Below are 24,811 nucleotides of genomic sequence, written 5' to 3'. Positions count from 1 at the left end.
TAAATTTAAAGGATTTTTTTGTCATTTTTGTTGGACGTTTGCAATTTTGTTTCACTGTCTGCGTCTTTAAGAAAAGTACATATAAATTACAGAAAACAATATTTTTATATAAAATTTAAACAGGCATTTCAATATTCTAAAATAAAACTTTTTCTTAAAATTTTCTTAAAATGTTATTACATATTTGAACTCCAACATATACTATCGTTTATAATTAAATTAAATGTCAAGATAGCTTAACCTCTATTAACCGGCGTAACCTAAGTTACTTTGTAACTCTTATGAGTTACTCTAGCCATCCCTACTTCAAAGTTGAGTTTTTATACCAAGCTGTACCACATCAGATTCACGGCTATAAAATGAGTTAATTTGAGATTGAATCGCTACTGTTATTAGAAGTAATTGATTACCAGTAGTGAATTTTCAGAAATGGTTGAAATATGGAGGCTGATTCTTTTTATGGCTAGGTGTGTAGATTTTTACTCGAAAGAGTTTATTATCATAAGGAACATGAATCATCAAAGCCTTACAAATAAAAACTAGCTTCATTGCAATGATCTTTATTTCTATTACTGGAATTATTATCATCACCATCATCATCACCATCATTAACACCATCATCAATATCACCATAATCATCATCATCACCACCATCACCATCTATTCTTAGAATAGAGAAGTACTAGCAAATAACAGAAAACAATTTTTTTTATATAAAATTTCAACAGTTTATCCAATATTCTAAGCTAACACTTTTTCTTAGCAAGTGTTGCCATATATTAACATATTATTTATTAGCATATTCTGTATAATTTCCTGCGTCTGTTTTGCACATCGACATTTTAGTAAGAAGATTTTTACTTTGGAGAATCTCGACTAGTATAAACATGATCTCGTATGACATTTTTTTTTAAAACAGGGGGCAAACGGGCAGGAGGCTCACCTGATGTTAAGTGATACCAACGCCTCAATGCCAGAGGGCTCGCGAGGGGCGTTGCCGGCGTTTAAATTATGTTCATACGATTATCATACAATTCGATTTGAACCGTTTTGAGTGCGAGATGTTTCATTCGAGTTTAGTGATTACATTCGTAATTTAATTTGGCGCTGCCGATAATATTAAGTTCATTGAACTTTATAGAAGTTACGAGTGTTTGTGGAACACGGAAAATGAAAATTATAAAAACCGTGCTGCGAGAAATGCCGCTCTTAATGCATTTACGAGAGAATTGTGTGTTGTGTGTTTGGTCCCAAAGAAATTAGTGCAAAAATTAAAAAAAATGAGAAGTATCTACAAGAAAGAAAGTACAATCATCTTTGGGGACTGTAGCTGCGGCTAAAAGTAAAATTCTTTGAACAAATTTTTAAGAATTTCGTTGTTGAAAATTGTTTCTCCTAGCCACCATTTTTTAACCTAACACCTTTTTTTGGTTTAATTAATTAAATAGCTGAATAATATGATTATTAAGATATAAGTCAATTTGAATGTGAAATGCTGATGTTATCTTATGAAGTATGGCGTGGGTTTGAGCCTTTCACGAGAATAATAATTAAAAAAATTAATCTACCCTTTGAAAGACTTTAATAGAAAACTCTGAGAACTGGCGTAAGCTTTGAAATATTGTAGATATATATATATAATAATAATCATTAGCCTGTATCATGTGCAACACGATCTTTAAGGTGACTTAAAAAAAGATGTCTATAACTTATTTAAAATGACCTCTGCCTGAAGTAATCTTATACCGGATGTATTTTAAAAGTCAAACAATGTTCAATATGATTAAAATCTTATTTAACTGAGATTTTTTGCCCCTGCGGCTTCGTCACTATCGTCTGGATTCTAACGCTCTTTGCATTCAATTTTTTTAATATTCTTTTGAAGAAATGCTTTTTATATCATTTGAAGGAGGTTTCGCAGTCTTGTTACAAGTAACAGAAAATCAAATTGCTAACGTAACGAAAGATTTTTGTTTGTTGCTGAAATTCTATGATACAAATTATTTCGAAAATTCATGCATTTCAGCTATCACAGACTAATTACCTTAATTACTTGAACAATCTTGTGTTAGGCCTACGTCGCGAGCATTCATTATCTAAATCTATATTCAATTTTATGAACTTAAATAAAAATTACACCCACCCAACACCCATTTGTTATTTAACATCAATCTCTTAACACATATTTTTTATGCAGTGAGAACTGATAGTTTTATAGTTGTAATAGACAGTCGCACGTGAAGGCTGTAAGCAATAGGACGTGTATCACAATGACGTATTTTACGCGAACTGTTTAGTAAAGTTAGATATACATGTTATGTATTTGTGTGAAAACAATTGATCTTTAGCGAATTCGTTTAAAATATTTTAATAAATGGCTCGTAAACGACGAAGCGGTGAGTTATTATGAATACATAATGAGGTTTAATATAATTATTAAATAAAAATAATGATCCAATAACGTTTTATTGTTTTTTTTTAATTTCATATATTATGTTAAGGATCGAGGCGATCCAAAAATGTGAAGCTTTCGACACGAAATTCCTTAAGGTTACATAATTATTATTCAATAGAAACTCTATAATAAACGGTCTGTTGTGAAAATTTCGAGCTGGGATGACATAACTGTCTCGTATGCACTCTTCGTGTCCCTCACCTTGAACTGAGGATTAACACATTCTGAATTTTGTTATTTCGGTAAATTTGTAGAATTACGGCTCCATCTTAAAACAGCTCCAAATGTTTTGCTACATATTCTCGTCACTCGCCAATAGTGTATTAGTGTAATATAAGCCCATATAAATGAAATAAAACATTATGATATGTGAAATTATTAAAAGTAGATACAAATTTGAATTTCACTTAACCTAACTTGATCACAAACCACTTAGAATAAAAAAAACAGAATTAAAAACAAAAAAAAAACTTAATGTATTCACTGGGACGGAGACAATATCATTTTGTAATATGTAAGTGTTTTAAGTTTTTTAAGGTGTCCAAAACAATGCGCCCCCATAATATGAAGTTATAAAAACGGTAGACAAAAAATTGGAGCTGTTTAAAGATGGAACCACAAATTAACTGTGCGTAATTTATGTGATTCCAGGATTCACCTTTTTGATTCTATTACTTGGACCTATTATCCATACATATTAATAATGGTGAGCTTTCAAATCAAGGACTGAATAGATTGCACAAAATAAGTATGGAAATACTTATATAATAGAAAATACTTAACAAATTGGAAACTGAAATATAGAGATTAATTGAGAATTAATTTCAACAATTCGTACTTTACGTTTTCAAGTTCATTTTATAACGCTTATTAAAATGTTAAAAGCCACATTCGTTTACTGTTTTATTTCATTTGTTTCATTACACGGAACAAATTGTGTTTAATACAAATACTAATTATTTTCAAACGTGTAGCGAACACGATTTTAAGGTCATTCATTATAACTACCAAGACTGACTGAACTGCAACACTTTTTAGTTAATAATGAGTATGTCATTTGTCAGTATCGCATGTGTCGTCAAATAAATCGTAGAACACAAATATTTAACTTTGATACTCATACTAAACCTCTTACAAAATATTTCTTTCATTGTAATGTTAGAGTTACTTGAACTAAAAGTCTTCTATACGTACCCACGGCTAGCTTATCTGCTACTTTTAATGGTCTAGTGCAGAGGTGGGCAAATTTTTTAATGGCGGGCCACAAAGTTTAAGAAATTCTAGAGTAAGGCTAGAATTATAGAAAAAGCATTGTTGTTAAAGCTTTCAATTATAATATTATAAAAACTATACAAATAGTAGCTACTTTTTATTCTCGACTGTCAAAACGGATTTATAACGGGCCACATACAATGCTGATGGACCTTCGGGCCGTACTTGACCCATCACTGGTCTAGTGATATAGTATCTCGCTCTTCTTAATTACTAAAATTGATGAAAATATCTTCCAACTTACCGTAACTTTGTGTATAGTGCTCTTAATGAGGTTTAAGTTTCTATTTAGTTTTAGTTATTTTTTTTGTTTTTTTATTTAGTAGATGCTTTAAATGAATAAAAATGTATAATCTTCATATTAAGCAATGTGGAATATTTATTTAAGAAAACATTTTTTAAACGGATTGAAGCTATGTATTATTATTATAAACTTATAATTATTTACATAATTTTAAATTTAATTTTGTTTTCCGACGTTTCGCGTGCTTTACGGCGTGCGTGGTCACGGTGACTGAAAACAAAAGGTGTTGAATGTCAAAAGTATCACAGCTTTGTACTCTTTTAAATTTAAAATTATGTGAATAATTTTAAGTTTTTAATAATAATACATAGCTTCAATCCGTTTAAAAATTGTTTTCTTAATGTGTCAAAGCTATGTTAACTAAATACAATACTAGATATTTATTTATTAATAATATGCTTCAGTAGCTTACGTTACGAAGTGTTCTTGTGCAAAAGGCTCTACATTACTTGCTATTAAGATTTAGAAAATGGGAAGAAAATGAACATATTTATGTTGGGGATCTACTGTATTACCATGACTTTGACAAACTTTTCATGGACTTATTGTAGGTTACGTCGTTTCACTCTACGCTTTAATAAACATGTGGTTTTATTTTTTTCAGAAACTGCAGGTCCAGTGTCGTGTCACGGCGGATGCCTACACGGTGGCCACTGCGTGTCGATTACTGGAGGGTCGAGTGTGGGTGCGGGCGAGTCGAAGGCGTGTGTGTGTACGGGCGGGTGGGGCGGTCCCGTGTGCGGACAGTACGTTGGTCACGATCACGCCTGTTTGGCGCTCGCTTGCCCGCCACCTGCCATTTGTGTGTGGAGACCTACAGGTAAGAATATTGAAGTTATTTTATCTCAATATAAATCTCTTGATATCAAGAATATAATAATTTTACTCCGACACATTAGTGTTATAAATTTATTGGCATTGTAGATAAGATCCTAGATATTTGGAATACAAATAAAACAGATGATCATCAAGCAGCAATTTTGTTATAGCTTTTTTTTTAAATTTTAATTACAATAAATATAAATTTATTTCAATTTTTTTTTCAGATAATATATTAACTGTGGGAGTAGCATACTGCGCATGTTTAGCCGGCGCGAGTTGTACTCGTCCAGGCCCGAACCCTGTGGGGGGACTGGCTTCAGGCTCAGATGCATCTGCATGGGTGGCTGGCCTATTTGCCCTACTCGTTATAGTTGGAGTGCTACTTATAGCGATGTTCCTTATCAATAGGTAATATTTATATATGAAGTGTAATTTTATGTACCTCGGGCATATAAACTGGACTCGGTCCTAATTCTATGTACCTTTGGGACAATCTTGCCCTTTGATGCTGAATCGAAACGTACATATTCTTCTCCTTTCTGCCTTTACTGTCGCTATGAAAAGAGGAGTGATTTTCTATGTTGTCAGAGTAATAATTGGAATATTTAATGTTTTAGGAGAAGAAATGGCGCGTTCGTACACGCGCGTCTCTCAGACAATGTGGAGATCAGTAATCCGATGTATTTAGCGGGTGAGGAGGAGCGCACAGACAGACATACACACAGCACACGGAACCACTTTGCCAACCCCGTATATGAAACAATGTATGAGCCGCATCAGATCCCATTGGAGGTTAGAATTAAAATACTTTGTCCAACATTTGCAGCCTTTATTTCAATTCCGTAAGACAAAACATTTTGCAATTGTCGAGTGCCATTGAGTATTTTTTTTTATTGCAAAAGTTCTATACTCTGTTATCTGATTAATTTGATTTTATATATTCTGTATACTGTCAATGGTTGTTTTTGCTTGCCTTATTGCGTTGATATACACAGATTAAATTGTATTTTTAAGTAGCTTAATACACCTTTCGAATTAATATAAATAATTGTAGGAAGATGCAACGCTGCTAGACCGCGCTGATGGTTCTCCGCCGCCCGCAGAAGGCGCTGCTTTACTCTGACATTCGGACCACTACTAGGTGACGTAAACACTATTGAGCTCTTGGAAATACTTTGGACCTAATCAATAATGCGTTACACGAATTTATTCAAATCATTAATCAATGTAAGACCTTTCATCCTAACACTTTTCTATACGTTGTTTTATTGAAAAACAAATGGTACATGGTATGTAGAAACCTAAACTGTAATATGTAGTCTATGGTTCATCTCGTTTGACATATGTCAGTGTGACGTGATTTATAAGCGATCCTGTAGTAGTTTGATGTATTTTTTTTGACACCTGACGTTGACATATGACATCGATGTGACGTTTTTTTGTATCAAGAGTCTCTTTAATTTACGTCTCTGTGGAGTTTTGACGATTTTTGGATATTGATGTAAAATGGCAGCCATTATTATGTGATAATTGCTAGTACAATACGTTTTTTATAAGTTTCGATTTTCAGTACTTTTATTTTAAGATTTTTCGAATAAAATAACCACGCTCACACCCCCCCCCCCCCCCCCCCAGATACCTTACAGTCATATTTTACAGATTTATTTTTAATGCGATGTTTTTTTCGCATTCTGTATACATGTTGTATTTGTAGGCACAATTTTGAATTACATATCTGACACAAATATTCTATACCAATATTATATATTTTATACATATATTGTATCTCAGGCCTAAATGATCTATTTACTAGTGTATTTTATCTTTCATACATATCGTACACGTTTGAGATTAAAATAGATTTTCGGATTTCAAACTTAGTTTTTATATTTAGGTTAGGGTAATTTTTTTGGGACATTTGAAATTTCAATACATTATACGGGGTACAGTTGAAAATCGAACACTGGGTAACTTGATTATGATTGGTTATCTCTAGACCAATTACAAACGCGAACCCATTGTTCGTTTTTCAAAAGCGCATATCCTGTTCCTTTTTATGCTCATATTGTGCCAAAATTAATTTGAATTAAGAACAGTAATTGTATATATATTTTAGTTTAGGTTAGTGTAAGTTAATATCCAGCAATTAATTTGTTGTAGTTGCACGTTAAGTACAAGTAGTCTTGCCGATTTTCAAAGTTCGTGTGATATATTGATTTTATTTACACTTAATAGCATGTGATTTCACATAAGTTGCTGCTATTTTTCACCTGTTACAAATGTAACGTGAGCGAACTTTTGTCTCGAGTACAAGTTATTGATCTCACATGGAGGCCTGTATTCCACACAGTAAATTGCTGTTAAAGTTAGGTAACCTTGTTTAATTTTTTTAATGCTAAGTTTAAATTAGACTTTAGATTATTTTTTCAAGTGAACTTTCACAATTCATTGACATATTTCCAAAATCCATTGCGTTGACAGGAAACGCTCGTATTGAAACTTTAACAAACACTCAATGGTCACTTGTGAACAATGACTCAACATATAGATAATATTAAACTTGGTTCCCATTTCGGAATACGGACCGTTAGATTTATCAGAACAAACGTTGCATACTCTTGTATTGTGAATGTGCCATAGATATTATTTTATTAGTTTATTATGTTCCTAGCGAAATTTGGCAGCTAATAGTAAAATATTGTCTTAAAATTAGTATTATACGATAATTTTAGATCACAAATCGAGCTCATTCAACCTCTTTTAGAGCTCACTTGACACATAATGTAGGTTAAGCGACGACCCCTGTGACTCCCAATGTAGCTGTATTTTAAATGAATTGTAGTAAATAAATTGATACTTACATATCATACGAGTTTTATTATCCTTAGTACGAATAAAATCTTGTTCAGAAATTGAAATAACCAACAGCATATAAAATAAGACTTATGACGTTATTTTTAAGGAGGTTTTTACAGAACCTTTTTTTTGTCAAATGGACAAACGCATGCTATATCGAACAAATAGACCTTCATGTAAGAATCTTAAAGAAGGTATGAAAACAAACACGAACATGGTTATAAAAAAAGAGCTTTTCAATACTTTTTCACCCGGTGGTGGACGCACAGGCTGCCCTTCGTATTCTGGGGGGGGGCAATTCTGCGCTCTTTAAAAAAAATAACTATCGGTCTCGGGGCAAACGGAGCAATCCAACAAAGGCACCCCCATCCACACTCGCCGTGGACTTCACAAATATTAGGGGGCTCAACTCCAACATCCACGCTGTCCACTATCATTTAGAGACTGCGAAGCCGGCCTTGCTCTTTCTTACCGAGACTCAGATTTCCTCCCCGGCTGATACTTCTTACCTCTCCTACCCGGGGTACAAATTGGAACATTCATTTGTGGAGTTTGCGTGTACGTCAGAGAGGATATCTGTTCTCGTCGCCTCGGGACGCTTGAAGGAAGGGACCTATCTAACCTCTGGCTGCGCGTAGACTGCGATGACCATCCGCGATTCTACGCATGCCTGTATAGGTCCCATAGCGGAAATACCGAAACTGACCGACTCATTGAGCACATCCAATTGGCTACAGATTCCCTGCTCGAAGGGGTTCCTACCGCTGAAATCGTGATACTTGGCGATTTTAACGCCTACCATGCCGATTGGCTCGGCTCTGAAACCACCGATCATGCGGGAAGATCCTTTCGCGACTTTGCTTTAGCCTACGACTTGACGCAAATGGTCCCTGCGATTACGCGAATACCAGATGTGGATGGTCATAAACCTTCTTTGTTGGACCTTCTGCTGACTTCACATCCTACCATGTTTTCCCGCCATTGGGTTCATCAGATCATTGTGTGGTACGGAGCATTGTGCCGCTCACGCGCCCTTTACGGCCTAGCTTTGCGGGCTGTCGCCGTGTGTGGCACTATAAGTCAGCAGATTGGGACTGGATGCGGTCTTTTTTTGCGTCCTACCCTTGGGGGAAAATGACGCTTAGAAACTGGATAGACCTAATTAAATAAACAGCAGATCAAATATGGCAGAGATTAGCTCAGTTCAGAGAGGATTTGAAGGAGGCCTTTGCCAATAAAGGGCTGATACCTAGATAAAGATTGAAAGAGAAACGTGTTTAAATGTGTCTGAATAAAAAGGTCATTATTATTATTTTCATAAACTAGATTTCTATTGTACCAATTCAAAGTAACTGTAAAAATAGAAAATAAATGAATAAAAATTGAATTAAAAGTTTACTTAACCATAGTATGATTCACATTTTGGCAACTGTTGCTTAATTTTTTCCATTTTTCTGCATTACATTCTAAAATCTCAGTCTAATGTAGACGAGAGCCTGATTGATTTTAAAAACGTGTATTGGTTTGGAATTTTTGCAATAAATTGACACATACCGACATTAGTCATGTAACTAACATAGATCTTTAATCGCGACGTGGATGTTTGATCGAGCGGACGCCTCTCAACATCCTCACCTCCAAAACATCGCGCCTTGGCACTCCAGGCCGCCCGACCAATACAAGTACCCGTGTGAGCTCTTCTCCGCGGGTCCAGACGACACCAGGGCAGCAACCGCGACCGCTGGTCGCCTCGCTGGGCCTCCCCCGGAGTGACCGGGGGTCTCACCCGGCGGAGCTTGACCGCGAGCCGCGCTAGCTGCCCGATACCACCACTGATCACGACACCAGGGCCAAGTCGAGATTACTCCTTGGCCCCTCATCACCACCGGATATGACCCCATCGGCTGCGCGCAGCGGGTAGAGACAAAGCGTCTCCTCAAGGGCTATATGCCCGCCCTGTATCAGCAGGGCGCGAACCGACACACCACCTGTAGGGGGCATACGCCCCGAACAGGGAAAAACAGCCCCCTCGCGAGGGAGTAGCATTAACTACAAGCATATATGTTTAAGAAATTCATAAAATAGTATTTTTTTTATAGAGGCCAAACTGGTAGGCCTTTGATGTTAAGTGATACCGCGGCCTTTTAAGTACGCTCTTTTATTGAACGTACTTTTACTTAGAGTCCCCAAATCGAATTGTTTCGGGTATACTTAGTGGACAGTTAATAACACATAGTGGTGGTTACTCAGTCGGGAACGATGGTCGAGGTGTAAAAGGTGGCGAAAAAAACGGCTTGTATATTTGGCGATTATATAATAGAAAATATAACATTTTATAACATAATACATTTAAACAGTTCTAGTAAAAATCGTCTTCTTGAGCAGTCTTATTTCCAGCTGTGTTTTTCACTTGATCCTGGGCCAAGTACATATCAGCAACCTGCCGCGCGCTCGTCGCTTGCTCGGGCCGTTTATCGTCACGACAGCGGATGAACCTGACAGATAAAAGCTTATATATAAAGATATATATATAGGAAAAAACCGGCTGTTTATACGTAAAATATTTTAAATGTTAAAAGAACTTTATTCTCATTAATAAATTAATGTTTTTACATGAGAACTTAATGCGATTTGTACGTCTCCATCGCACAGCTGTTTCATTTTTGTAATTTTAGGCCCTTTTGAAATTTACGATATTGTTGTAAATTGAGGGTAGTTCATTTATTTTATTTATTTATTGTATAAATGTTCTTAATATAAAGGAAGTTGGTGTGGTTTAAATAAAGTATTAAAAAATTTAGTATTTGCACTCTTCGTTTATAGATTACTTTAAATAATTTTAAATTAAAGGCCGGCGACGCACTCGTGAGCGTTATCACTTACCATAACGCAAATTCATATGTAAAGAATAAGTTTTACCTGGGAAACCTCAGTGAGATCCCCTTATCCCGGTCCACTAAGCCGAGAGCTGCTCTGTGCGCAGGCGACAAAGACAAGTCAGCACAACGCACTTCCCATACACACGCCGCCTCAAACCATACATCCGGGTTCATACTGTTTTCATAACTGAAAGTATGGTTTTATATATTTACGAAGTTTTTGCGGTAATATTGATTTCGTTCAAATAGACAAATAATTTTAATGTATCATTTTACTAAACATGTGTAAATTAATATCTGAAAACTACTGAACCGATTGTGATGAAACTTTGTTCCCTAATGTCAGAATTAAAACTCATTTAGATATGACTCAGTTTCCGAGTTTGTGGACAAACATAATAACGAACTTTTAGCACAACTGCTTGCAAATATAGGTCATATTGAATTCGTTTGTAATTGAAGCTCTCCTATAGGGCTGGATCAATTTCGATGTTTTTTTTTTAAATTAGTGGATGTCATAATGTCTTAAATACAAGAAAAAGATAATCCTTCCTTTATTGTCGGTGAAAACTTACCTATAATAACTTTTGGGGGCATCAATAACATGCGTCTGCAATGTCTCACTAAATGTCCGAAGGTCTTCATCAGAAAATCCTGTCCCGATCTTGCAGAGGGTCTGATAAGCATCCATTTCGGGGTCGTAGCAGGCGAGCAGAAATCCACCGTAATGTCCTGCTCGTTTGCCCTTTCCGTGGTATCCGCCTACCACCACTGCATCTATGCTGTCTCCACAACCCTCTAGGTAGTCTTTTTTAAGCTGAAAATTATGGATTTTTTTGCTGCACATTATTTTTTTAAGCTGAAAATTATGGATTTTTTTGCTGCACATTATTTTTTTAAGCTGAAAATTATGGATTTTTTTTGCTGAACATTATTTTTTTAAGGTGAAAATTATGGATTTTTTACTGAACATTATTTTTTAAGCTGAAAATTATGGATTTTTTTGCTGAACATTATTTTTTTAAGCTGAAAATTATGGATTTTTTTGCTGAACATTATTTTTTTAAGCTGAAAATTATGGATTTTTTTGCTGAACATTATCTTTTTAAGCTGAAAATTATGGATTTTTTTGCTGAACATTATCTTTTTAAGCTGAAAATTATGGATTTTTTTGCTGAACATTATCTTTTAAGCTGAAAATTATGATTTTTTGCTGAACATTATTTTTTAAGCTGAAAATTATGGATTTTTTTGCTGAACATTATTTTTTAAGCAGAAAATTAATTTAAAGCTCGATATTTTTCTCGAAACTCAATCTAAGAGCTAGAATGCGTTTTTTTTAAATTCTTACCTTAAGCCAATTATGCGACCGACGAGCGATATCATATCTCGCCTTGTCCCCATCCAACGCCTTCACCATGAGACCCTCGCAGCTTCCTCGCAAGGCTTCCGCCAGCTCACCTTCCACTTCCTCAGGGCTACTACAATCTCTACCACGAGCGAATTCCCATTCACCTATTGGGTCAAAGAGAATTATAAAAAAGCTAAAATTTCTATAGTACATGCCGTCTTAAATAATTTTTTTTTTTTGGGTTTAATAATTAATATGAAAATATGTATCTAAGCTAAAAACTCGAAGATGGACTAATCTGATTCAATTGGTGAAATTATTTATGGTTTGTTACTCCAGAAAAGCGAAAAGTTTCTATGGGGTCGCATAGCAAAATGTTGGTTTATAGCTACTAAAGAGGTACTCACCATACATATATATATACGTTTGTAGATTCTAAATATGTATGTTATAGGTTAAAAAATCATTTCATTAATTTGCAGTTTAATTCTTTTCAGAATAAATAAAGTAACAAAAGTACTTTATTAAACGAAAATGGTTCTAACTTAACAATCAATTCGAATTGTCAATAAATCAAAACATGAAACAGAAAGTGTCAATCAAACTTAAATCCATTTCCAAGAGCTGTCAAACCATTTTGACGCGCAAGACAAGATTGTGACATGAGAGACTAACTAAGTACTTTCTCGTTTTGCTGTTATGATTTGAGACGTAAATTTAGAAATAATTATAATATGAATACAATAGTTTATAGTAATGATTCTTTAAAATAGTAATTCAGCCATAAATACCTTCAATTTCGTTTAAGTTTTCCCTCAATAGAGCTCGACGTTTTTCCAAAGGTTCCCGAACAAGAGGCGATCCGTTCAAATAAAGCAAGTCAAAGACGAACACGCACACTTGTACTTTGATTTCTGACGCCTGCGCATCTTTGCGTTTTCGTGTTGACAGGATCTAGGAATAGATATTCTCTATATTTTAAGTGTATAATATTAATTTTGTGCGACATAAATATATCAAGTATAATATTTTATTATACTTTCGTATTCTATTCGTACTCGTTCGTTTCCTATTATTTCGTATTCGTGCCACATAAATATATCAAGGTGGGCACAGACTATCAAACCCATATTTTCAGATATGTCAATGTCAATTTTTTTTAATTACTTAATTAAATTTAGCCGTACTTTGCGTTTGCGAGTTGACAGGATCTAGAAATAGATTTTCTCTATATTTTAAGTGTATAATATTAATTTCGTGCGACATAAATATATTATGGTGGGCACAGACTACCAAACCCATATTTTCAGATATGTCAATGTAATTTTTTTTAATTACTTAATAAAATTTGGCCGTACTTTGCGGTTGCGAGTTGACAGGATCTAGGAATAGATATTCTCTATATTTTAAGTGTATAATATTAATTTCGTGCCACATAAATATATCAAGGTGGGCACAGACTAACAAACCCATATTTTCAGATATGTCAATGTCAATTTTTTTTAATTACTTAATTAAATTTGGCCGTACTTTGCGTTTGCGAGTTGACAGGATCTAGAAATAGATTTTCTCTATATTTTAAGTGTATAATATTAATTTCGTGCGACATAAATATATTATGGTGGGCACAGACTACCAAACCCATATTTTCAGATATGTCAATGTCTTTTTTTTTATTACTTAATTAATTTCGGCCGTACTTTGCGTTTGCGAGTTGATAGGATCTAGAAATAGATTTTCTCTATATTTTAAGTGTATAATTTTAATTTTGTGCGACATAAATATATTATGGTGGGCACAGACTACCAAACCCATATTTTCAGATATGTCAATGTCATTTTTTTTATTACTTAATTAATTTCGTCCGTACTTTGCGTTTGCGAGTTGATAGGATCTAGAAATAGATTTTCTCTATATTTTAAGTGTATAATTTTAATTTTGTGCGACATAAATATATTATGGTGGGCACAGACTACCAAACCCATATTTTCAGATATGTCAATGTCAATTTTTTTTTATTACTTAATTAATTTCGGCCGTACTTTGCGTTTGCGAGTTGATAGGATCTAGAAATAGATTTTCTCTATATTTTAAGTGTATAATTTTAATTTTGTGCGACATAAATATATTATGGTGGGCACAGACTACCAAACCCATATTTTCAGATATGTCAATGTCAATTTTTTTTTAAATTACTTAATTAAATTTGGCCGTACTTTGCGTTTGCGAGTTGACAGGATCTAGGAATAGATATTCTCTATATTTTAAGTGTATAATATTAATTTCGTGCCACATAAATATATCAAGGTGGGCACAGACTAACAAACCCATATTTTCAGATATGTCAATGTCAATTTTTTTTAATTACTTAATTAAATTTGGCCGTACTTTGCGTTTGCGAGTTGACAGGATCTAGAAATAGATTTTCTCTATATTTTAAGTGTATAATATTAATTTCGTGCGACATAAATATATTATGGTGGGCACAGACTACCAAACCCATATTTTCAGATATGTCAATGTCAATTTTTTTTAATGGCTTAATTAAATTTGGCCGTACTTTGCGTTTGCGAGTTGACAGGATCTAGAAATAGATTTTCTCTATATTTTAAGTGTATAATATTAATTTCGTGCGACATAAATATATTATGGTGGGCACAGACTACCAAACCCATATTTTCAGATATGTCAATGTCATTTTTTTTAAATTACTTAATTAAATTTGGCCGTACTTTGCGTTTGCGAGTTGACAGGATCTAGGAATAGATATTCTCTATATTTTAAGTGTATAATATTAATTTTGTGCGACATAAATATATTATGGTGGGCACAGACTACCAAACCCATATTTTCAGATATGTCAATGTCAATTTTTTTTAATGGCTTAATTAATTTCGGCCGTAGTTTGCGTTTGCGACTTGACAGGATCTAGAAATAGATTTTCTCTATATTTTAAGTGTATAATATTAATTTCGTGCGACATAAATATATTATGGTGGGCACAGACTACCAAACCCATATTTTCAGATATGTCAATGTCATTTTTTTTAAATTACTTAATTAAATTTGGCCGTACTTTGCGTTTGCGAGTTGACAGGATCTAGGAATAGATATTCTCTATATTTTAAGTGTATAATATTAATTTTGTGCGACATAAATATATCAAGTATAATATTTTATTATACTTTCGTATTCGTATTCTATTCGTACTCGTTCGTTTCCTATTATTTCGTATTCGTGCGACATAAACATATTAAGGTGGGCACAGACTATCAAACCCATATTTTCAGATATATCAATGTAATTTTTTTAAATTACTTAAGTAAATTTGGGCGGTTCTGATTTGTAATCACAGGCAAAGATTTTACTTAGAGAGAGATCTTAACAACTAATTACATTAAAGTTACTTTCAGCAACTTTAAAAAAGGTTTTGTTAAAGAAATAAATTCTTAATATGTTGTAATTTATTATAGAATTATTACGAAGATGGGTTGACTGAAATGTTTCTCGATTTTACCACCAGTTAGAGACGTTTTCAATAAGCTGAAAATTGTAATCTACATAATGTAACCCTCATTTTCAGGAGGTTGAAAGTTTTGGAATATCGTTCAAGATTACTCCCAGGGATATATAAGCGAGTCGAAAGGCTGAAAGTTCTGGAATATCGTTCAAGATTATTCCCAGGGATATATAAGCGAGTCGAAAGGCTGAAAGTTCTGTTATATCGTTCAAGATTATTCCCAGGGATATATAAGCGAGTAGAAAGGCTGAAAGTTCTGGAATATCGTTCAAGATTATTCCCAGGGATATATAAGCGAGTCGAAAGGCTGAAAGTTCTGTTATATCGTTCAAGATTATTCCCAGGGATATATAAGCGAGTCGAAAGGCTGAAAGTTCTGTAATATCGTTCAAGATTATTCCCAGGGATATATAAGCGAGTAGAAAGGCTGAAAGTTCTGGAATATCGTTCAAGATTATTCCCAGGGATATATAAGCGAGTCGAAAGGCTGAAAGTTCTGGAATATCGTTCAAGATTATTCCCAGGGATATATAAGCGAGTAGAAAGGCTGAAAGTTCTGTAATATCGTTCAAGATTATTCCCAGGGATATATAAGCGAGTAGAAAGGCTGTAATAATTAGTTAGGCTGTATAAATAATTTATGGCTGTAAATACATACATAAATTCAGTTTCTAGTGCGATTCCGAATAACATCGAAGAGATAAGTGCGAATAGTGAATACAAATGTTAAAGTACTGTGTAAAGTGCGTGTAACTAGTATCGTATTTTGTGTGTGGTAATAATTATATTTCTGCGCGTAATTTACGGCTTTTTACTGTAAACAAATTCCTCGTTGATTCAAAAATAAACCCCTTGAAGTGATCTACGGCTTCCGTCTTCGGGAAGTTGCTACTTGACAGAATTAAAAATAAAATGAAATTGAGATTAATCTGTGTTAACATGGCTTTAAAAAGCATTAAACAAATAATCAAGATTTATAAAAATTCAAATAAAGAAATCGCTAACAACAACCTTTTAAGTTCAGGGCCTCAGATCTGTTTCATGCTCAAATGTCTATCAATACAATAATTAACTAATAGGCAATTAACAAATAATAGGTGTCGATTTTTTTGGGTCTTTAGAAAATTTGTAACCTCCACCGTTCGAGCTAATGTTAAATTTAAAAAAAAAAGTCCATTGATGCACAGCCGGGGATCGAACCTACGTTCTAAATTTACGCATTTAACATTCGCAAAGTTTCTATAGTCACTTATAAATAATCTGAATTGTTTTTAAAAGCTCTTCAAATAGTCCATGCAAATGAATTTACCTGGAAGGGTAGAATCTGTTTCTTTACGGTGTCATATGCAACAGCCTCACAGTCCAATACACAGCTTTGCACTGAACCCTTCAGCAGTTTGGGCAAACGGCTCAGGACATCCGGGTATTTACTGTTAATAGAGGGAGAAAGAGATATGTATTACGTCACGCAATTTTTGGAGCTTCTTGACTCCCCCCCCCCCCATGTAACGCACCGTAACGTTTCTGTATACAATAGTTAAACGTTTCGTGACCAACCTCCGTGAGTTTCGCGACGCGTAGACCGCCATTCGCGAACTATTGATATTAATTAAATGTATCTTTTTTTTATTTTGGGAAAAATGTGAGATGAAAAGTCTTGGACTATGGCAGGGGAGTAGTATTATAAATTAAAAAAAAGCCCAGTGACTTTTTATATATTTATCATTGAACGCTCCCTTCACTGTAATTCGTACCGAATACCAAAATAGGCCAACGTAATGTTGCATTAAGGCGGTATATATAAGGCCGGCAACGCACACAGTAAAATGAATCGTTTGGCACCTATCCTATAAAAAAGCGACAGCATAGGTTTGAAGGGACTCCTGGAGTCAGCTTGCAGTATTGGGGCAAAGACTATCCCATACTAGACCTCATTGTATAATAATCATTTAAAAATTGTGTGCGCGTGCACACGTGAGAAGTGAAACTTTTTTATGACCTTATTTTTCGAAAAAATGATATACAATATGCAACTTTACAGAAATTGGTTAAATAAAGTTAAATTAGAAAAGGCCTTTATTATCATAGACATGAATACAAATAATACAATTATTTCATTTTACCTTATTACAACTAAGATTATTACAGAATTTTAATAAAATGATTACTATAATTGTTATCGTTGTTATATATTTTTGTTATTAATGGCTTCGAATCTCTTCGAATCAACCGTGGTAGGGACAAGAAAAAGATGGCGCGTAACGGAGAAATGTGACGCGTAACCGAAAAACGTGACGGTATTCCAACGGCGATAAAGAAGTTTCACTTCAAAAATCGTGTTATTTTATACAGTTGTTGTGCATTATTTTCATTTTAGGGTCACCTGTTAAGAAAGGATTGTTTTTTCTAGATAAAATAAAATAAGCTCGAAAGACCCTAAGTCGAATTGGTTCGGGAATATTTATGTGGACAGCTGGCAGAAACTGCCCTAAAAACGCTTAATTACGAGCTATTATATTTACGTTAAATAAGTTATAAAAAAGTGTTGGTTGTGTAAAAGATACATGCAACATTATGTAAAAAAAATGCCATTTAAAATAGTTACGGATTCATTACCAGTTCTTCTTTCGTTCCGTTCTTTGCAAACTGGCAGTTAATGTAGTTTAAGAAGCGTTCTACCACGTTCACAATAATTAAGGTTACGCACAGAATAAATGACATTAATTATATAATTTATAACAATACCTTGTATTGTTCTCCTGATTCCTACTAAAGATGGACGCCTTTGTGAGATCAGGTGAGTCTGTACCAGGGACGTGAATTTGCGCTCGTTCGCCATCATACTTCCATTCACATGTGAATCGCTCACCATCGAACCTGAAGGAATTTTGTACATTTTTAATAGTGGGGAAGGTTTGGGATAATGGTGGCGAGGATGAGAGACACGTGGAAGAATTTGGAGGAGGCCTCCACTCCGGAGGTCGGGTACTGATGTCAATCACAATGACATGGTATTAATGTAATGTGATTATATAGTTCTCGAATAAAGCCAATTTTTTATTAACATATAAAAAAATTATGAAAAAAAAAACGTTTTTGTTATTTTTAACTTTATATGAAATAGGTTCTTTTTCATAGTATTGTCTTTTGTTAACATGGCTTTTACACATTAAGACAACACTTTAAACGGATTGAAGCTATGTATTATTATTATAAACTTATAATTATTTACATAAATTTAAAATTTTCCGACGTTTCGCGTGCTTTACAGCGTGCGTGGTCACGGATTATAATAATAATACATACCTTCAATCCGTTTAAAAAGTGTTTTCTTAAAGTTCTTTTTCGTGATGCGTTTTTAGTTGCAATGATTTTTTTCACATACACTTGTGAAAATGGCATGAAAAATTTAGAAAGCGCAGCGCTAACCAGATCCATGCAACTTGAGACTATTGATATACCTAGTAAAAAGATCGGCTACTCCTCTCGAAGGGTGCGCCAGCATAGGTTTGAGTGGGACTCCTGGGGTCAACTTGCAGTGTTGGGGCAAAGCCTCCACCCCATACTTGAGTAATATATCTACTATTGAATCGTAGTTTGGGCACTCGCAGTATGTCGTTTTTATTATTAGTGCGAATTCATCTACGCGTGCCTAAGTAAATAAAATAAATGCATTTAATTACATTGTAATTCATAAAATTGGAGTACGAGCGGAGTAAATAATAAATAATAATTATTTATTTTTTACAGTAACTACTAAGACAAGAAAAAAACTAAGAATATAGTATAAAGAAAACTTAAAACGTAAACCTTTAAATCTAATTAAATTAATACAATTCTTGCGAATTCAGCAAGTATTCAACTAAATTAGTTTTTTATATACTCTGCCTCCACCGGCTATTAAAATCTAATAAAAAAATAGTCCAGATCATTGTTTTTATATAACATTGGTATTTCCAATTTTTGAATATCAAACTATCTTCGAATTGAGTTTACCTAAGAAATCAAATATCTGTGGGAGTTCGAACCACAGATAATGTAACACACAAATGACAGTTTGTCGAAATAACCAATCCCTCCAACCGGCCCTCCTCTAAATATTTCGACGTTTAAATTGAGAACTTGGTTTGTTGCGAGTTTGTGGTAAGTCCTTTACGGATATGTGGTATAACCCAGAGTTCGATTTCCGATAAACAGAAATAAATCTGCACCCAAGAAAGTATTGAGCGTTAGAACTATCAAAATACAAGTGTAGCATTTCTTATGAAAGTTGGATTTATTAGTTTTAGTTCATAAGTTCATTAACATATAAGAAATACTCTTCTGTTAGTTAATAAAGTTATATTTAATTTTTTTAAATACCTTAAATTTCTCCTGACTCATATCCGCACTGACGTCTACAGTGCCAGCGAGAGGACCAGCTGTAGGGGACGCAGCGCATGCGCATGCGAGTGCCTGAAGCACTGATTGCTCAGCTAGACCTATACGTAACTTACCTTCCAGAGATCTGAAATATAATAGGGGTTCAGTTAGAACGGCCCGTCGATTAAAAAAAAATTACGATATGAAACAACCGGAATTGAAAGTATCTATAAATGTAAGTATAAAAATGATTGACCTGATCAGATAGCGTGCTTCGGAGTGTCGGCAAGCGACGTACAGCGATTGTATTTTGCCTATCTTTTTGTTTACTGACGCCTGACCTGTAAATTATGTATAAGAAAAAAAAATTGCATGGGCGAGCCACAGAGTATATACAGTTATGTCGGCAACGCAACGGGAAAGTAGATATATATAATATAACAAAAAAATGCTTAAAAATTATATACAGACTCTGGTATCTTTCATTAGACATAATATGGTCTTTATTTCTTTTTTATATTAAACATATTATAATGATCAATGCATCTTAAAATTTATTATCTACATATTTTAAACAAGTAGGTAATAATTGTTAACTGTGTTTTAAGTTTATCTTTGCGGAACATTATTCAACTTTTGGCTTTTGTTTATAATGTAATTGTTTTGATATTGTATAATAAGGAGCTGTAGGAATACTGATAAGCAAATAAATAAACACACATGCGAGCCTTCAGCAGTGTGTGTTCAATAGGCGGCATCACCTACACATCCGGTAAGACTCCTGCCCTCTTAATAAAAAAAATTTAAAACTCTAGCTCGTGGCTAGGGATGCATCGATACGCCTTTTAGCCATACGATACCGATACGCTTATTCAATTAAAATTAAATTAAGGTAAAATATATCAATTTTGGTTAAAGCTTTTAATTTTTATTACAAACTGTCACAAACTTCGTAAAAGATTAAAGGTTTAGTGATTAAAAATAAGTATTAAGAGTAATTATTGGCTTAAAATAAAATAAATATGGGTTAACAATTAAAATTAACATCGATAAGATTTTTCTTATTCTGTATTTTACTTAATTTGGTATCGAAAGAATACTACGTGCGAAATGGAATACGCGGAGTCGAAGCGGGTGAAAGATACAATAAACTGATTAAAACACGGGGATTCCCCGGGCAGAGATAGTCCGTGCCTCGTTAGCAGCGAACTAGATCAAACAAGATGCCCGTTTACATTACTTTTTAAAGCCTGAAATTTGAAAAGTAATTGGCAAAAAGGGCAATTAAAATATACCGATATATAGCTGATATATTGGCCACACATTTTTGTACGTTTCGTAGTCTACTGTGCCTATATATTCGTATCTAAGACCTGCCGTATTTCTTACATTTTCTTTCAACGAGCGAGTGGTAATGAACACATAGAAGTACCATTGGTGCACCAGGGTTCGAACCTACCTCCTCATACGACGGTAATACATACATTTTGTAGTACAGATATCTGCCTAGGTTTGCATTATGTAGGAACCCTCTCTATTTACTAGCCTTACTCACTTACCGGTGGCTTGAGCGACCTCTTTTAAGGCAGCAAAGACCTTCCTCAACGTTAGGGGCGGTGGAGGGAACATAGTGCGTTGTGTCGCTCTCGCCTGTTCCGCCACAAGTCCCAGGTCTCCGGTAGTGCGCGCTGCACTTTTCACTTGGGCCAGCGTCCGACCAGTACACTGGCCTATTGCTTTCATTATATACGTCTCAGCCATACCTTCAAGTATTATTTAATACTTTATTAAACATTCTAAATCATCTTTATCTATGTGATATTTATGTAAATGGATGATATGATGAATGGATGAAAAGCGACGGAATTGTTTTCTCGCTATGACAAAAGACAATGAGGAAGACAAATAAAAGAAGGGAAACTGATATATGAAGAGCAGCTGGACCTATGTGGCTACGTAAAGCTAGACATCGAGAAGAGTGGAAGCTCTTAGAGGAGGCTTATGTCCAAGGGCAAGCTGCTAAAAGTATAACCGGCTCGCTTAGTAGTTTAAGTTCAGCAATTAAGGCTATTATTATTAGTTATGTATGTCGTTATGTATGTACGTCGAAAAAGATAATTAATTAAATTAAATATACATTGCTCCCTAATCGATTAGAACGGCCGAGAGCTGACAAGAAATTATACAAATGAAAACAACATACTATTACCAGTAGCCAAGAGAAAATAGGAGCACATAATTATATTATAAGATATAAACGTGTGAGTAACAATGAAACAAAAAAATGACGGATATGTAGACCATATGATATCACTTATATAAATTTTTTTTCAAGTAATGTAAACATAGCAATAATATACAATTCTAAATCAAATACTCTATATATGAAATAATAAATAAATCAGTGGCACTACAATCTTTTGGGTCCGGGCCTCAGATATCTGTATCTGTTTCATGATCAATTGGCAAGTAGGTGATCAGCCTCCTGGGCATGACACAAGCCGGTTATCTGACGATTTTTTAGATTTTCCTTCACCGTTCGAGCGAATGTTACACTGCCGGGGATCGAACCTACGACCTCAGGGATGAGAGTCGCACGCTGAAGTCACTAGACCAATAACTTCTCTTAATATATAATCTATCTATCTCATACATTATTCAAAAAGAGTCCTATTTACGGGATGTAAACAAAAATGTATTGCATTTTGCGTTGTGTTGAATAAACATATGCAAGCAGTAGTGCTCCCGACGATAGAGTAAATTTACTAATTTATCCATCCACAAAAATAAAAAAGTTTTTAATTCCTTGCTTAACACTAATAATAACCTACAGATCAATATCATAATCTTATTATAATATACTATTCAAACTCACCAAGTTCCAAACTGTAATATGCCGGTGCCAACTGATTCAGGCACAAATAGATGCTGGGCAGCAGATCCTCAGGTGTGAGAATAATCACAGACCGTAAGTAATTGCTCAGAATATCTATCATTTTCAGTCTAGCCGATGTGCCTTCAATGTTCTCCAACGTCTTGGCTAATGCTAAGTAGGGGACCTCTTGACCTTTGTTCCAACATGCATCGTTAATTGGATGGTATTTTGGCTTCGCTGGGTTGTAATCCACCTCTAATACGGAAATATACATATAATAACAGTGAATAAGTGTTTTTGTTTAATTATTTACACCCAACATATGCAACATCTTTAAGTTTCTTTTTATTATAGTGAAAATATTAGCAGTTTTTTATTTATTTAAATATCACGTTATAATATTATGTTTTGATAAATTTTATTTTATAATCCACTGCGTTAGTTACATCTGTTCTAAGATTATAAAGAGGGAATATTTGTATTCAGAATCTACTACCTAGCTAACTACAATATAGCTTTATTTCAAAATTAGATTCACAGTTATAATGCTACAGAATCCCTAAGTAACATACGCTATATTGATTTCCAAAATATTACGAGAAATAGTTGTAGCCGTGTAAACCTGGTACAAAGACATAGTCATAAACTTTATTATATGAAAATATTTTCTTTTTTTTAATGAAGACATTAGGATTAGTCTGATTGACAAACCTGCAGTTTTATCTTTTTCAACTTTACTATTTTCTTTATCTTCTACTTTAAGGTCAGTCTTCTTCGCGAAGAGTGAAGCTATCTTTTTTTTATCTGGAGGTGATTTTATTTCTTCTTTTTTATTTCTTGGTGAAGTAACAGTCTCTTTCTTGACTTTAGGGCTGTCCTTTTTAGCAGTAGGACACTCTGATTTTTCTTTAGACTTTTTACTTACTGGACTTAATTTTTCAGTTTTGATTTTATTAATTTTCTTTGTCTTGGGAGAGTCATAAGTTTTAGGCTGCCTGGTTTTATCCAATTTTATTTCATGGTCTGACTTGGAATCTGACTCACTTTCAGAACTAACAATGCGTCTGCGCTTTGGTTTTTTCTACAAAAAATGATAGACATTTCCTATTAACTGTTATTGAATAGTTTATTTCTTAACTACAAAGATTTTACAATAGTTTTAGGAGTTTTAGTATTTCAGTGAACACCCAGCCTTAAATTCATTTACCTTTTCAGATAACTCTGGTGTTGCAGAATTACTCTTAATCTCCTCTTCAGTACTTGTAGATCTTGATCTCTTTGTTATCTAAAATGTATTAAAACTATCACAACTGTCTCTGGCTAAAACTTAACAAGCAAAACACAATTCAACTCACTTATAAAACCTTTCTTATTTATATATAACATTTTAAAGAAAAACTTTTACCTTATATTGTCCATTACTTGGTGGAGAGTCTTTATCACTATCAAAAGACTTATTCTGCAACAAAATTAATACCATATAAGACAGTCAATCCATACCATACAAGTGGTCAGGTTTTAAGGTTACGAAACTGTACTTACTTTTTGTTCTTCCGTTTTGACTTCTACTGGCTTTTTGGGAGTTACAGTAAAGAAAGACCGAATGCTAGATTGCGACATATTTCGTAGGAAAAATGTACTTCTAAAACAAACATGTAACCTGTGAGAGGAATTATTACAATAGAGCGAGCAATTTACAAGACTAGTTATTACTCTACTGATCTTGAAAATGTTATACCGATGCATGAAATAATTATTTATGTAACTACATTTGAGAAATTAAAATTTTCTTCAATTTTATAGTATTGTTTTGAATTTGATTTTCGTCCCAAGTTTCGCCAGTCTGAACACTGACAATTTTCATTTCTGGCGCCAAAAATTTGTAGAGAAAGAAATATCTATAAATCACAGATAACACAATTAATTCCTTAAGTTTTAAATACAAAAAAATCCCTACTGCATTGCTTTTTTTACACAATATAACATCACCAACTCTTTCTTTTTCTTTAATTATCAGCTAGTATCGATGAAACCTGTGTTTTATTTAACTAATTTTATTTGGATCTCTCTTAGACGATAAATCTAAGCAATTCGTAAATATCAAACAAGTGAATA

General features: G+C 34.0%; 2 protein-coding genes across 3 annotated transcripts in view; one reads left to right on the top strand and one right to left on the bottom strand.

Annotated features, from left to right (window-relative positions):
* Nucleotides 1-7,709, top strand: part of LOC123706626 (prolow-density lipoprotein receptor-related protein 1) — a 75,207-nt gene extending 67,498 nt beyond the window's left edge. The window contains exons 59-62 of the mRNA XM_045655894.1: nt 4,636-4,851; nt 5,078-5,261; nt 5,471-5,645; nt 5,908-7,709. Of these exons, the coding sequence (XP_045511850.1) occupies nt 4,636-4,851; nt 5,078-5,261; nt 5,471-5,645; nt 5,908-5,976 (644 nt within the window). The 3' untranslated portion in view covers nt 5,977-7,709. The remainder of the gene's footprint in view (nt 1-4,635; nt 4,852-5,077; nt 5,262-5,470; nt 5,646-5,907) is intronic.
* A 2,305-nt stretch (nt 7,710-10,014) lies between these two features.
* LOC123707468 (DNA ligase 1) lies at nt 10,015-24,562 on the bottom strand. Of its 2 annotated transcripts, XM_045657530.1 has the most exons (17): nt 24,435-24,562; nt 24,239-24,338; nt 24,102-24,155; nt 23,904-23,981; nt 23,408-23,777; nt 22,697-22,951; nt 21,381-21,584; nt 20,078-20,162; nt 19,822-19,966; nt 18,921-19,111; nt 18,205-18,336; nt 16,769-16,889; nt 12,731-12,893; nt 11,940-12,103; nt 11,164-11,405; nt 10,629-10,775; nt 10,015-10,204 (listed from the first exon to the last, which is right to left on the bottom strand). In XM_045657530.1, the coding sequence occupies exons 1-17, from the start codon at nt 24,440-24,442 to the stop codon at nt 10,069-10,071; spliced, it is 2,595 nt and encodes an 864-aa protein (XP_045513486.1). In that variant the 5' UTR covers nt 24,443-24,562; the 3' UTR covers nt 10,015-10,068. The 2 variants fall into 2 exon arrangements, with proteins under 2 accessions (XP_045513486.1, XP_045513485.1); XM_045657529.1 differs by having other exon boundaries at nt 24,239-24,560.
* Between the last annotated feature and the right edge of the window lie 249 nt (nt 24,563-24,811).

The sequence above is a fragment of the Pieris brassicae genome, chromosome 3 (genome assembly GCF_905147105.1).
Source record: "Pieris brassicae chromosome 3, ilPieBrab1.1, whole genome shotgun sequence".
Lineage (NCBI taxonomy): Eukaryota > Metazoa > Arthropoda > Insecta > Lepidoptera > Pieridae > Pieris > Pieris brassicae.
This window is presented reverse-complemented; position numbering and strand designations above follow the sequence as displayed.

What these genes read in the sequence shown, in the direction of transcription:
- LOC123707468 (XM_045657529.1), bottom strand. Translation starts at nt 24,442, where the DNA reads ATGCATCGGTATAACATTTTCAAGATCAGTAGAGTAATAACTAGTCTT. An exon ending in CAAGTAATGGACAATATAAG is followed by an intron (nt 23,982 to 24,101) that starts GTAAAAGTTTTT and finishes AATACATTTTAG; the next exon opens with ATAACAAAGAGATCAAGATC. An exon ending in ATATTACAGTTTGGAACTTG is followed by an intron (nt 21,585 to 22,696) that starts GTGAGTTTGAAT and finishes TAATACTTGAAG; the next exon opens with GTATGGCTGAGACGTATATA.